Raw genomic sequence first — 13,381 nt, forward strand, 5'->3', positions numbered from 1 at the left:
GGAGGAGGCAGCGTGCCAACCACGACCTGAACGAAATGACAGGAAGGAGCCAGGCAGGAAGAGGGTTCCAGGTGGAGGAAATGGCAGGTGCCAGTGCAGAAAGCCTGAGCTAGGAGCAAGGCATGAGCTCAGAGCGTGGAGGACAGCGGCCCTGGAGGCTGGCAGGCGGCCAGTGAAGGAGGCAGGGGCCGGGGGAGGACTGCAAGGGCCAGAACCTCCATGTGGCTGTCCGCGCAGCGCCCAAGGCTCGCCCAGCAGGCCGCGGTGGCGTCCAAACTCCTGAGGCGCTGCAGTCAGATGAGCTGGGTTCAAACCTCAAGGCCACCGGCCCCAAGGCTCCACGATTCCAAGCAAGTCACTGTGTTCCTGCATTTTCACACCGCTACAAACAACTGCCTGACACTGGGTGGTCTACAAAAAATGTATAAAGGAAAGAAGTTTCATTGACTCACGGTTCTGCAGGGCTGGGGAGGCCTCGGGAAACTTACAATTGCGGCAGAAGGCGAAGGGGAAGCAAGGCGCCTTCTTCACAGGGTGACAGGAAAGAGCATGAACGCGGGAGAAACTACCCGACGCTTACAAAACCGTCAGATCTCGTGAGAACTCCCTCACTATCGCGAGGACAGCAGGGAGGCACCGCGCCCATGAGTCCATTCCCTCCACCTGGTCTCCCTTTGGGGCAGGGACACAGCAAAACCCTATCAAGTCACTTAACTTGGCCTGTTTCCTCATCTGTAAAATGACACAAACAGCTGTGTCTTTCTCTCGACGTTGCCATGGGGATGGGTAAAGATGAATCGCTGGAATCCTCTCCAGTGGGGCTGAGCCATCCTGCCTGCCACGGCCACTCGCTTGTTCATTGACTCTTCCCACTGAAGGCAACAAGTATTGGTGGACCATCTACACAAACGTCAGGAATTTCAGTGAGGTTCTGATCACTCAGTTCTACAAAGAGTGAGAACCTCAACAAATGCTGATTAAGCAGCACACTAACACACCCAGTGTGGCGCCCGGCACACAGCAGGTGCTCATGGCACACGGCAGGTGTCACCACACATAGCAGTGTTCCCATACACAGCAGGTGCTCAGGGCACACAGCAGATGCTCATTGTACACAGCAGGTGTCCCTACCCACAGCAGGTTGTCCTATACACAGTAGGTGTTCAGGGCACACAGCTGGTGCTCACTGTAAACAGAGGGTGCTCCCGTACACAGCAGGTGCTCACCGCACAAGCAGGTGTTCAGGGTACACATCAGGTGCTCCCAGCACATGGCAGGCGCCCTTGGCACACGGCAGGTGCTCCCAACACAGCTGCTCCCCCTGCACAGGGGGCACCTTCTTTCCTACACATCTGGCACCGCCAGGCCTCAGGGGTTTGCCTCTCCCACCCCTTGGCAACAGGCGTGCTGTTCCAGACACGCAGTGAGTGCGGCCAGGAACCAGGCAGCTCTCAGCATTGAGGTCCCCAGTCCCCTTCCAGTGCCTGTAGTCTCCATGTCTTCAGGGAAGACTGGGGACTCAGGGACCCAGGAGGCTGACCTGTCATGAGAGGGACCTCCTCACTGTATTCTCAATGGGAGTGGTCACTAGTCAACAAGAAGGACACAAACCCCTGCCCCGGTGGAGCCCATGGCAGCACAGGGTAGAGACGATGGGCAAGAGGCAGAGGAGGCACCTGCCGGGCAGTGGGAAATGCCATGAAGAAAAGGAAAATCATTCCTGGAAGCTTATGGAAAGGAAAAACGTTTGTTTTTTTTTTTAATTTAAAACTGTTTATAGAAAAGTAAAATAGAGTAAGGGAGAGAGAGGGTAACAGGAATAGATGGGTGATGTGGGGACACTGAGCAGACCCAAGTAAAATGGAGGAGCAAAGCAGGAAGCTGTCTGGGGGAAGAGGGTCCTGGAACAGCACGTACAAAGGTCCTGGGGCAGCCCCTGTGGCAAGAAGGCAGAAAAGCACCTTTCTGTTTTCCCACTGGAGCCTGTGGTGCTTTCTCTGGACTTCCTCCACCTCTCTCCTCTCCTGCTCCCATTTCTTCCAGGTTCTGGGACCAAAGCCAGATTCTCCCATGGGGCTTCAGGGCAGAGGGTCCCCATGATCCTGGAACTGCATCTGGGGCTGGTATTTCTGAGCTGCTCAACTGCCAGCTGTGTGGCTCCGGGTAAGTCACTTCAACTATCTGAGCCCATTTCCTCCTCTGTAAGGAGGCGCCTTTAGAACCTACTCTGAGGGGTTGGCGAGAGGATTGCATGAGGTGATGCCTTCAAGACACCCAGCAAAGAGCCCGGGAGACCCTGAGCGCCCAGTGCATGGGCGCTCTGAACACTGCTGCTGGTCCCTGCAGGACATCAGGGAGAGGGCCAGACTGGCCAGAGGGCGAGAAGCCCCTTTGGAGGAATTCCGTTGCATGCCCTCAGCGTAAATGGGGAAACTGAGGTGCAGGGAGGGCAAGGAACTTCCCCAAGGTCACACAGCAAGTCAGGAGATGCTAACTTGGGCCTTGCATCCCTCTGCTGACCACCCCTGACCCCCTCTGACCCTCCAGGGACGCTCCCAGTGCCAGGAGGGAGGCAGCCTCAGGCCTGGCTTTCAGCCTCCCCTGCCTGCCAACCCCGAGCTCCAGGCTTGCAGGGGGAGCCTCCCGGAGCCCTGGGCATGAGGCCCTCCAGGCTGGGTCGGGACGGCTTGGCCCACGGCACCACCTGGTGGCTGCCACTTCCACGCGGGTCGCGGTTTCCAGGCCAGGAGGAGGTCGTTACCAATGACTATGGGTTTCTGGTCACAAAGTTCGTAAGCACCACGCTTTACAACGTCTAAGGGCCTGTCACAGCCTCCTCCTCAATGAGAAGACAGGATGGGAAAAAGAGAAAAGAGAGAAGGGAAAGCCCCCCAAAAGGAAAGAATTGAAAAATAGAACAAATCTAGGAAAGCTATGAGAGAGAGAAAATGAGGGGGAAGAAAGGGGAAAGAGAGAGAGAGAAAGAAAGAGAAAGACGAAAGAAAAAGAAAGAGGAAGGAAGGAAAGAGAGAGAAAGAAAAAGTTTTTTAAAGAGAGAAAAAAATATTCATCGCAAGCCCAGTCCAGGAGGCGGATAGGGCCAGTGCCCATCGTCCGAACAGTTCCAACCCCGCCTCCAGGCTGGCTCTGTCCCTGATGCCGGCACCGGGAGCCAGGCTTGGGTCTGAGAGCTGGAGCCCGGGGAACCGCAGCCTCTGGACACCAAGTGGTCCCCAGCACCACCTGCTGGACAAACAAGGCACTACACTTATCCCAGGAAGTTCCATTTCGGGGCCCTGGAGGGGACTCCTGGTACCCCAGCAAGGCAGCCAGGTGGGTGGAAACTCTCCATTTCTCCAAGAAGGAACCTGAGGCTTCCAGAAAGATGGAGACAAGCTCAGATATAGCCATTCAGGAAGTTTCAGGTGTTGACAGATCCAGGAGCAGGTGAGGGTGTCTGACTTCAGAGGTCCCATTCCAGCCCTCCAAGAGCAAACCCAGGTGGCAGACACAGAGGTTAGAGGGGCCGGCCTGGCCACAGATGGGTGTGGTTGCACCCCCACTCTGATCACTGTGCTGACCCGGCTTTCTCCTATTAATATTTAGCCTTGATTCACCACTGCCTGGCCCCGGGCTGGGCATGAGAGACACAGAGGATTGGGAGGGGTGTGGTTTCTGCTCTTCCCCAGACTGGGAAGGACGGAAATATGGCGACAGTTACATTTAGATAAATCATAAAGCAGCCAGCACACCCCATCATACCTTCCACTTCCTGAGTGGCCTCTGATGCGATCTACACCAAGGGGCCGTCTCTGGGTCAGCCGCATTTGACAGATGAAGAAACTGAGGCTCGGAGGGATTCAGGCACCCAGGCCCCTATGCTCATCCTGGAGGAACAGAGGAGAGCCTTCGAGAGACTCCATACAGGGCTGTCCCTGCCCCTTGATTCTCTGTTGGCCGGCACAGTGACTCCAGATCACCAGGTCCTTCCCAAGCTGACGTCACCATGGAAACTCCAGAGCTGAGGATCTGATGGTGAGGGCAAGCAGGCCGGATAAAACTGCTCGGGGCTCCCGGGACAGGAGAGCTGGTACCCTCCTCAAGAAGACGGCCGCTCCTCAGCTCCAGCTGCCATGTAACCAGGTGGGAATGTGGACAGTGTGACTCGAGCTTCTGCTATTTTCTTTAATCTTCTTTTTAAGAGGCAGGGCCACACTACGTTGCCCAGGCTGGAGTGCAGTGGCTATTCACAGGTGTGATCAAAGCGCATGACAGCCTTGAACCCCTGGCCTCAAGCGATCCTCCCGCCTCCACCTCCAAGTAGCTCGGACTGAAGGTGCGTACCAGCTCAGAGCTTCTGATCAAGACAAAACAAAAATCAGAATTTGGAGATAAAATTCGCTGGTTCATAAACATAATTCAAAATTATTTTTAAAAACACCGTATCAGAAAGGAAGAAAAAAAACTCACATCTAGTTCCAAGTTTCAGCCAGGAGCCATCAGTTTGAGATCTCTTGTCTCCTGTAAAAATGTCCCCTTCCTCTGAGAGGCCCTTCGTGCTTAGTTTCATACTTGGAGAAACATCCTGGAGAGGGAAGTGGGCCCAGCTCTCACTCTCAACTCTGCAGGGGCAGCTCTGAGCCTGAGAATTGATGCAACTTGCTCCAGGCCACAGAGACCTGGCTCTCAACCCAAGCTGCCCCTGACTACGGCTGCAGAATTGATGTTCCCTCTGCTGGCCCCCAGGGTGGAGGAGAGGCTGAAACTGATGCTTCCTAGAAATGTGCCTGCCTGACGGAAGACATCAACTCCTCCCTGTCGACCTCAAATAGAGATTGAGGTAACAGGCCTTCCCCTGGACTGATTTTCCCCAGATCCAAACACTGGCTTGGGATAATTCTAAATAATCAATCCATCGCTATGCCTGGATTCCCAGCAGGATTTCCTCTTGCCTGTTACAGTATTGAGAGACACAAGGGTATCTCTCTGGGAGCGATCCATTCTGGGCCTTCAGAGAATGGAATCTGGGACAGGCTCGTTTGGAAGGAAAAGAGACTGAAGGAGAAGGGGCTCGGGTGTGGATGGTAGGGCTGGCACAGCACCACGGTTCAGGGGAGTCCCAAGGGTGGCCATGACCCAAAGGAAACTGTCAATTTCCGCATTTTCCAAAGTGCTGGAAATCACGGAAAGATGGAATAAAAAAGAGGAGATAGGCAACATACTGAAACTGTCTCTATAACAAATTTTTAAAATTAGCCAGGCATGGTGCGTGTGCCTGTACTCCCAGCTACTTGGGATGCTGAGGTGGGAAGATCAACTGAGCCCAGGAGGTCAAAGCTGCAGCGGGTCACGTAGGTGATAAAGACCGTGTCTCAAACAAACAAACAACACAAGACGAGGAGGGGAAGAGGAAGGGAGGGGACACAGGGCAGGCACAGCAGAACAGGGCAGCAGCACAGGGGATGAGATTTCTCTGGCTGGACAAACCAACCCAGGCAGCCCCATAAGGATCGCCTGGGCCCAGACAGGTGGAGAACCTGCCGGCAAGCCTGGGATGCAGCCGACAGCCCCAGGTGTGCACACACACTCTGTCCTCACGGGTCCATTTCACATCTGTCCAACTGGTCTGTTCACGGCCAGCGTTGGGTTCTGACTGACTGGGAGGCCGGTGTGACCATGTGGGTGCTCTGAACTCTACTCTTGCCCAGGTCCAACAGGCTTTGCAGGTTGGAGTGAGGATCCTGTGGCACCCCTTGGACCCACGCTGTCCCCTTATCACAAGTAAGCCACCCTCGGGGGGGAGGGTGCAGAAATCCTGGGAAAATAGTTACTTTTTCCCCACCTTCACGGTGAAATGGGAGCTCAGAATCCAGAAAAAAGAAGTTGAAATCTAAGATAAAGCCTATTATTTTCCTAGTATACCTGGGCGGCAGGCAATCCGTGCAATCTCAGGTAGTTCTCACCACTCACCCCTACAAGAGAATCTGTATCGCCCCATTATCAAGGAGGAAACGGAGGCACAGAGTGAACACGCCACTGACTTAGGGGTCGCTGGTTGAAGGCCACCAATACAGAGATCAGCCTCGTCCTCTGTGCACCTTTCAAAGCGTGAGCCCATCCCCCAGTGCCCGGCCACCCCCACCCCATGCCACCCCTGGCGCCTGGCCGCTCCACCCCATGCCACCCCACCCCATGCTACCGCTTGTGCCCAGCCTCTCCACCCCATGCCACCCCTGGTGCCCGGCTGCTCCACCCCATGCCACTCCTGGTGCCCGGCCGCTCCACCCCATGCCACCCCACCCCATGCCACCCCTGGTGCCCGGCTGCCCCACCCCATGACACCCACACAGATGAAGCAGACCACAGCCTCCTTCTTTGTATTATAAACTGACTTTTAATAATAATAAAAAAATCTATCATGGATTTAACGAGAAGAATCTGTACATTTTAAAGTAAACCAGTGCACAATGCGCTGGCCCTGGGCCCTCCTGGTTTCCCACAGCAGGGTGAAAACGTGTCCTCATTCTCTCTGACGGCCACTGCCTGCCATCGTGTGTCCCTCAGTGAGGGAGGGAAGCAGGCCCTGGAGGGCGGGGCGCTGGGGTGCGGGGAGAGCTTCAAGCTCCTGGCCTGGGGGCAGCAGGGAGCCCCCACCTGATCGCACCACCTGCCAGGGTCACAGACGTCCCCACCTTTCCTCCCCACCTGCGACCTATCCCTGAAGGCATACGGAAGCTGGGGGTAGAGACTGCCAAGAGGGCCCCAGGTGGGTCCCTCCTCCCAGGCAGGCAGAGTGGCTGGCTCCCTGCTTTCTGGCTGCTGGAGACGTCCCCATTGCCCTGCTCTGAGAAGTTAACATCAAGAAAATAAATGACAGAAGCCACCAGCTGGTGTTTCCCAGTGGCCTTTCTACCTGTGTGACAGGGGGCCTCAGGTAGGGCTCAGTCCTCTCCGGCTGCATCCCTGGCCGGCCACCTCCCAGGCCCCTGTAGCCAGTCACTCAAAGAGCAAGTTCTAACACCGCGCAACAGCGGGAGAACGGAGGGCGAGGAAGGAATCCCAGTCCAAACCTCACAACGACACCCGACACCCTAAGAGGAAAGCACAGGAAACGCTGACATTTTTAAACGTTTCGATAATTTAGTTTTTCCTTTTTGCTTTTTTTTTTTTTTTTTTTTTTTTTAGTAGAAGTGGGAAAGTTGTCAATACTACCTCCTGTTGGTCCCCTGTTAGACAATATACCTTTCTTTGAAATTTAAAATGTCAAATATATAATCACACAACTTTAGAAAAAAACAAATCTTGACAACACCAACAACAAAAAAATCCCAAAATAAATCAGAGAGTTCACGCCATATAAATAAAGTCAGAGCAAATCTTGTGCCCCGGGCTGGCGGCTCCAGTTCCAGGGGTGGTGATGTCCAGAGCCACTGTGGCTGTCGGGACCCTCTGGGAACAGGCGTGATGGGGGCCCCGTCTCTCCTTTCCTGACAGAGCCGAGTCTTTTCCAAGTCCACCAAGCAGGTTAGTACGGGGTTAGGGTGAACCTGGAAGCTAAGAGGAGGATGAGGAGACGCGTGTGGTCACCTGGAATGCGGACTTTGAAGGAAACCAGGGCTTTCAAAAGTGCAGGCTGAGCCATCCCGAGGGAGCTGGGTGGCCCCATGTGGCCTCCATGATGTTCCCTTGGGTTCTGGGGACGAAGGAGCAGAAGCAGGCCAGGCATCAGCTGCTCCCCTCAGGTCTGTGGGTCCCCAGCACCCCTCTGGCTTCTGGCAGGCGCATGGAGAATGGGCTGGCCCAGGGCCAGCCAGCCAGCTTGTCATCACAGAGAAGGTGGCCAGGCTCGTCCTGGAAGGAGGCAGTGGAGGATGCTGGGCAGGTCCTGGAGCAGGCAGGCACGGAAGCCCTGGGCCATCTCTGCAGAAGGCCGGCGCTGCCCTACCATGTCCCAAATCCCAGCTTCAGAGGCTGTGGCCCAGCATGGGGCACTTGGGCGTTCAGAGGTCCCCGTCCACTGGCGGCTGGCAGAGGCGGTAGAGGCTGGGGATGGAGGCAAATGGGATGAGGAGAGGCCGGGGTGGGCCCGGACCTATTGGTATTATTTCCGTTTCTCCTTGAACACGTAATTCATGCCCAGAAACTCAAACTCACAGGTATATAAAAGATGCAGAGAAAAAGATCAACGCCGCCCGCGCCTTCTACTGGCTGCCAGGCCCCTCCCCACAGGCAGTCTGCCCACTCAGACTGGCGTTTACAAATGAAGATGCGTCTACACGTGCACGTGAGTGTTCAGCTGCGTGGGGGTGGGGCGCACATTCCACACTAGCGGAGGCCAGATGGCCGCGGCCCTCGCCCCTTACGCTGCTGCATTTCGTCTATCCTGGGGACCTCTATGTGCAGAGATGGTTTTAGAGGCAGGGGGACCAGACTCGAGGCCATGTGGTGTCCGGCGCAGGCTGACCGCCATGCAGCCCATGTGGTCTGATGCCTGGGTTCTGAATCCCAGCTTTGCCATTTACTAGCTGTGTGATGCTGGACAAGATACTTAACCTCTCTGGGCCTCAGCGTCCCCACCTGCCAAGTGGGGATGGCAGCCAGACTTGGCTCATAGGACGGCTGTTTGGATGAATGAGTCCACAGAGGGGAAGCGACTGGACAGTGCCTGGCACAGGGCAAAGGCCGTGAAGGGACTGAAAGGGATCGCATGCCACTCGTGAGACACAAGGTATGTGTGTAGCCCCCAGAGCCACAGCAAGGGCAGCGATCGCCACCACTGGCAGCGAGTGTGGCCAGCACACCGCGGTGACCTAAAACTTGGCCCCCGGGGGAAGCTGCCCGAAGGGTCCACGGAACTCTGGACTATTTTTACAACTTCTTGGGAGTCACATTATTTCAAAACAAGAGTTAACTTAAAACTTGTGGGCAGATGACGACAGCAAACTGGGGCCGTGGAGAAGAGAGAGGATTAGACAGAAACGATGACATGATCCTAAAGGGCCTGCACGTGGCACCAAGAGGAAGCCGTAAAACCACATGAGGAGAGGGCAGAGTGGGAGGACAGGAGGGAACAGGACCCCCGTGCTGACGGCAGGAACAGAGGGCATTCCTGGAATCAGGCATCGCAGGCCCGGCCCAGGCTGCTGTTCAGTTTCCATTTCTGTAACTGGCTAAGAGGTTAGCTTAGGTTGGATCAGCTAAAATCATGGCATTCTTACTTCCACCCCAGGTTAAAGGGAGACGCTCAAGAGTCAGGGACTCAGGGTGGGGGGCACAGGGCATGGGACACAGGATGGGGGGCATGGGGCGGGGCTCAGGGCTGAGAGGGCATGGGGCTGCGGGCACAGTGGCAGCGAGGTGGGAGGATCACAGCGTCACTGCCCCATGGCGCACCTGGGGGCCTTGCTCATCTTCCCAGTGGGCAGGAGCTTCTCTGGGAAGCAACAGAGTCGTGTCTGTTACTCCTCAGAGAGGTTCCCCATAAATGAGAGGAAAAGCACCATCTGAGCATGGGGCATCAGGCCAGGAACACAATGCCAAACCCCAGCTAGGGTCCTGGCCATCCGGGAGGGGGCAAGAAGGGGTGGACACGGCAGCCACTCACCGCGGAGCACCCTGGGGCATCTGGTCCTTGACTCGCAGGTTTTTGGCCAGGATCTCCACCCTCGGGCCCTGGAAAGGAGGAATTATCAGGCCGTGCCTCTGCAGGTTCAGAGCACGTCAGGAAGCATACTAGGGGGCACGGTGGGGCCCAGAAGCTAAAATCCTTGCTCCCCTCCAGATCCAGAGAAGGCTCAGGCCTGGGGCTAGTGGCTACAGTCCCAAGACAGCTCCTTATCCCACCCTGGCTGCAAGCACGCCATGCCCTCCGCCCAGGGCGCTGGGGGACCTTGTGGCCAAGCAGCCTCACCTGCTTCCGCATGATGTCCGTGGCCTGCATGATGCACTTGGGCAGCAGCCCGTGGCTCCGCGCCAGGATGGCGGCCTGCTCCAGGGACACGCTCAGGGTGCTCCTGCAGCAGGGGTGGGAGGACAGCAGGGAGGAGGGGACAGCGGGGGTGAGGGGTCAGTGGGGAAGGACAACAGGGGAGGGGGTACAGTGGGGGAGGGAGGACAGCAGGGTGGGGACAGTGGGGGAGGGAGGACAGTTGGGGAGGGCGGGAAAGTGGCGGGGGGAGGACAGCAGGAGTCAGAGAACAGTGGATGAGAGCTGGGGCAACTTCCTGTCCTTTCAACACCTCCCAGACCTGGCCCTGACCATCACGCCACGCCGCCTCCTGCTGTGTCTCCCCCCACTCCTCCAGGCCGCCGCCACCCTCACTCGTAGGCGCTCTGGTGCTTCCCTGTCTGCAGAAGCCCGGCTCAGGGAACTCGGTAAGTATCTGCTGAGTGAGTGAATGGGGGACTCCCTGCAAGCCTCCCGACTTGGCTCAGCAGGGTTTGAGATGGACACATCGATTCACACCTCTCTGGGTTTCTCAACAGTTCTAGAACGTGGGTTCTACAGCGAGACCTCTGGGATTCCAATCCTGTCCTTCCATGAAACGCCTCTGTGACCCCGGGCAGCTGGGTTAACCTCAGCTTCCCGACTCTGTAACTATGAGAGAGGGAGACAGTGGCACACAGTGGACCCTGGCCCAGCTGTAAGGACTGTCCTGGGCACCACAGGAAGCGGAGCAGCACCCCAGCCTCCACCACTAGAGGTCAGGAGCTCCTCCCTCCCCCAAGTTGTGACAACCAAAAATGTGCCCAGACGTCGCCAAATGTTCCCTGGGGTAAAACTGCTCCTAGCTGAAATCCCCTAAAATAGGCACTGGCCCAGTGAAACATTTATTCAGCAAATGTTTCTCGAGCACCTGCCTCAGGCCAGGCTCTGCTCTAGGTCCCAGGAATAGCATAGAACAAAAGGGGCCCTATCCTCCCAGAGCCGGCCCTGCACTGCGGGAGGCAGGGAGGAAATAAATACCCCAGCGAAGGGTGCTGTCTGTGGGGGGTGAGGGCTTCAAGGAAGAGGGTTGGGGGGTGCTGAGTGGGGAGCAGGCAGTTTGTAACGGGAGGTCGGGAAGTACTCTGCAGAAGGTGACCTCTTATTCCCCGGATGAGCAATGGGGACAAAGGACGGAGGTAGGCGGTAGGGGAGCCTCCAGTGAGACCAGGAGACCCCACAAACCAGCAACTGCCACTGAATATTGAACGAGGCTTCCAGCAGAACCCCAGGGCATAGCTCCCACGCGCACTCCCCATGACGCTGGAGAAGCAGGTGGCTCCACAGCCCTGCTGGGACCACCTGCTGCTGCCATCCCATTTCACAGACAGACAGACTGAGGTGCAGACAGAGGCAAGGCCTTGTCGGGGCTCCACAGGCAATGGCAGAAACAGGATTGGAATCCAGCCTTCCTGTCTCCTTGCCACAGGCCCCCAAACTGCCCAGAAGCTGGGCCAGCCCCTCCCCACGCCCCGACTCAAGGGGCGGCAGCTCACCTCTGCATGCCCGTGCCACACATGACCATCTGGCAGGCCCCCAGGCGGTAGCAGAGCTCTGAGGAGATGGGGATGAGGCCAGCGCCCACGCTCCCAGCGGCGCCAGGCTTGGGGTGGACAAAGGACTTCATGAGGCGGCAGAGCTCATCCAGGGCGTTGATGGGGCGGATCAGCTGTGAGGGGCACCACACGTGCCAGGGAGTTGGAGGAGGTCCCACAGCCCCGCAGCCCCCACCTGGCCCCTCCCCCACCGTCTCCTTCTAATCTAGCTCTGCTACCGCAGCTGCCTCCCCGCTCACCCCTCTGGAGTTGACAATGCAATTCCATCTTCCGTAACCTCTGCTCAAGAACCCTCTGTGGCTCCCCACTGCCCTACAGGCTGGCAGTCAGTGTTCCCCGTATATTTCAGGTACAACCTTCCAACCTAATTCTCTTCCTCCGCCCAGTGTGTCCCCAGCTAAGCCTGAAGAAAGTGCCCTCTCCCAGCCCGTCAGGACAAACACAAGTGCCCCCTCTCCAGAAAAAGCCTTCTCCCTTCTGTGCCCAGCACTCCCTGACCCCCTCGTGGAGGTGCAAGTGGTGGTTCACTAACGTGCTGCGCTGCGGGGACATTCTGCCAGCCGGAGTGGAAATTCCCCAAGGGCTGTGCTCCCCACATCTCCCAAAGCCCCCAGCTTACAGCCCCAAGGCAGCACCCCAAAATCATCAGATTCAAGGCTTGCCTGACCCTAGAAAACTAGGAGGCCAAAAGACATGCGTCAAGGGCTAGAGGCAAGGGGGCTCCTGAGAGGGAGCTGCTCCTGGCTTGGGTCAAGGGGACAGATGGCAACCTGGGCCCCAACAGCCAGATCTTCTCATTCCTCCAGAAAAGCTGGAAGCCTCCATTTTTATAGGAAATCTTTTGATTTCTAAAGGTTGACAGCAAACTTGAAACACACAAATGAGAAGAATATCATACAGGTTACATCTGTCATGAGGTCCAGGCTCCAGTCTGAGAGAAACACTGTGGTTAATAAGGGGACTGGAGTGGCACAGATGGGCAGGTGCCAGCCAAAATAAATCATCCCAGGAAATAGTGGAACCGGGAGGAAGCTATCGTTCGAGGAGGAGAGACTGCAGGGTCTCAAGGGCTTCTGAGTTAGCACCTACTGGGGCCCAACCCTGGGCCTGTCTGCTGAGTTCTGACCCCTGGGCGCCCCCACCCTGCCCAAGCTTCCCGCCGCAGGGGGACAGAAGGTGGACACACCTGGTCTATCTTCACTGCTGTGGTGCTGGCATCCGTGGGCAGGTTAGACCGCTCCAGGTAAAACGCCCTGTGAAAGAAAGATGGGGATGGCAGGGAGGGGCCATCACACCCGCCATACTCCCGCCCCTACCCAGGGGTCCCAACCACTGCAGCCACTGAGACTCCACCCACAGCCGACCCTCAGAAAGAAATCCTGGAGTGCACCTGCAGGCCGTCCTCACCCGCAGGCACCTGTTCCTACAACAGCTGGTGGGGAAACAGGGGCCTCCTGGGCATTTCTCCAGTGCCACCCCTCCCTGCCACAGCAGCCCCAGCCCTTTGCTCCCCAGCCCTGGTCCTGCTTTTTCTCTCTCCTGAGCACTTCTCACCACGTGGCGCCTCACGGCTCTGGGCTTACTGGCTCTCCGTTTGGCTCCCCCTCCAGAACACGGGTCAGCGAACTTCTTTTGTAAAGGGTAACTATTTTAGGCTCTGTGAACTAGAGAATCTCAATCTCGGCCACTCAGCTCTGCCACTGCAGCACAAAAGCAACCACAGAGGATGTGAAAACGAGTGAATGCAGCTGTGTGCTAATAAAACTTTATTTACAAAACAGGGAGGCGAGGTGGGCCGGATTTTGACAACCCCTGCTCTAAAATATATGCTCCATGGAGA

At 56.7% G+C, this 13,381-nt stretch overlaps 1 protein-coding gene and 1 long non-coding RNA gene across 5 annotated transcripts in view; both read right to left on the bottom strand.

The window, feature by feature from the left end:
* Positions 1-6,119, bottom strand: part of LOC141585707 (uncharacterized) — a 42,962-nt gene extending 36,843 nt beyond the window's left edge. The window contains exons 1-2 of one of the 2 annotated variants that reach the window (XR_012519366.1): positions 4,471-6,119; positions 3,763-4,357 (exon numbers count right to left, since the gene is read on the bottom strand). This is a non-coding gene — a long non-coding RNA (uncharacterized LOC141585707). Of the gene's footprint in view, positions 1-3,762 lie in introns of both variants that reach the window. The other variant, XR_012519365.1, reaches the window with a different exon arrangement.
* A 1,025-nt stretch (positions 6,120-7,144) lies between these two features.
* The window catches only part of PREX1 (phosphatidylinositol-3,4,5-trisphosphate dependent Rac exchange factor 1), a 201,073-nt gene continuing 194,836 nt past the window's right edge, over positions 7,145-13,381 (bottom strand). For all 3 annotated transcript variants that reach the window (XM_039479551.2, XM_003932694.4, XM_074406635.1), the window contains exons 36-40: positions 12,728-12,794; positions 11,482-11,654; positions 9,911-10,013; positions 9,605-9,672; positions 7,145-8,043 (exon numbers count right to left, since the gene is read on the bottom strand). In XM_039479551.2, coding sequence (XP_039335485.2) covers positions 8,001-8,043; positions 9,605-9,672; positions 9,911-10,013; positions 11,482-11,654; positions 12,728-12,794 — 454 coding nt within the window. In that variant the 3' untranslated portion in view covers positions 7,145-8,000. The remainder of the gene's footprint in view (positions 8,044-9,604; positions 9,673-9,910; positions 10,014-11,481; positions 11,655-12,727; positions 12,795-13,381) is intronic.

Source organism: Saimiri boliviensis, chromosome 9, assembly GCF_048565385.1.
Source record: "Saimiri boliviensis isolate mSaiBol1 chromosome 9, mSaiBol1.pri, whole genome shotgun sequence".
In the NCBI taxonomy this organism is placed as follows: Eukaryota; Metazoa; Chordata; class Mammalia; order Primates; family Cebidae; genus Saimiri; species Saimiri boliviensis.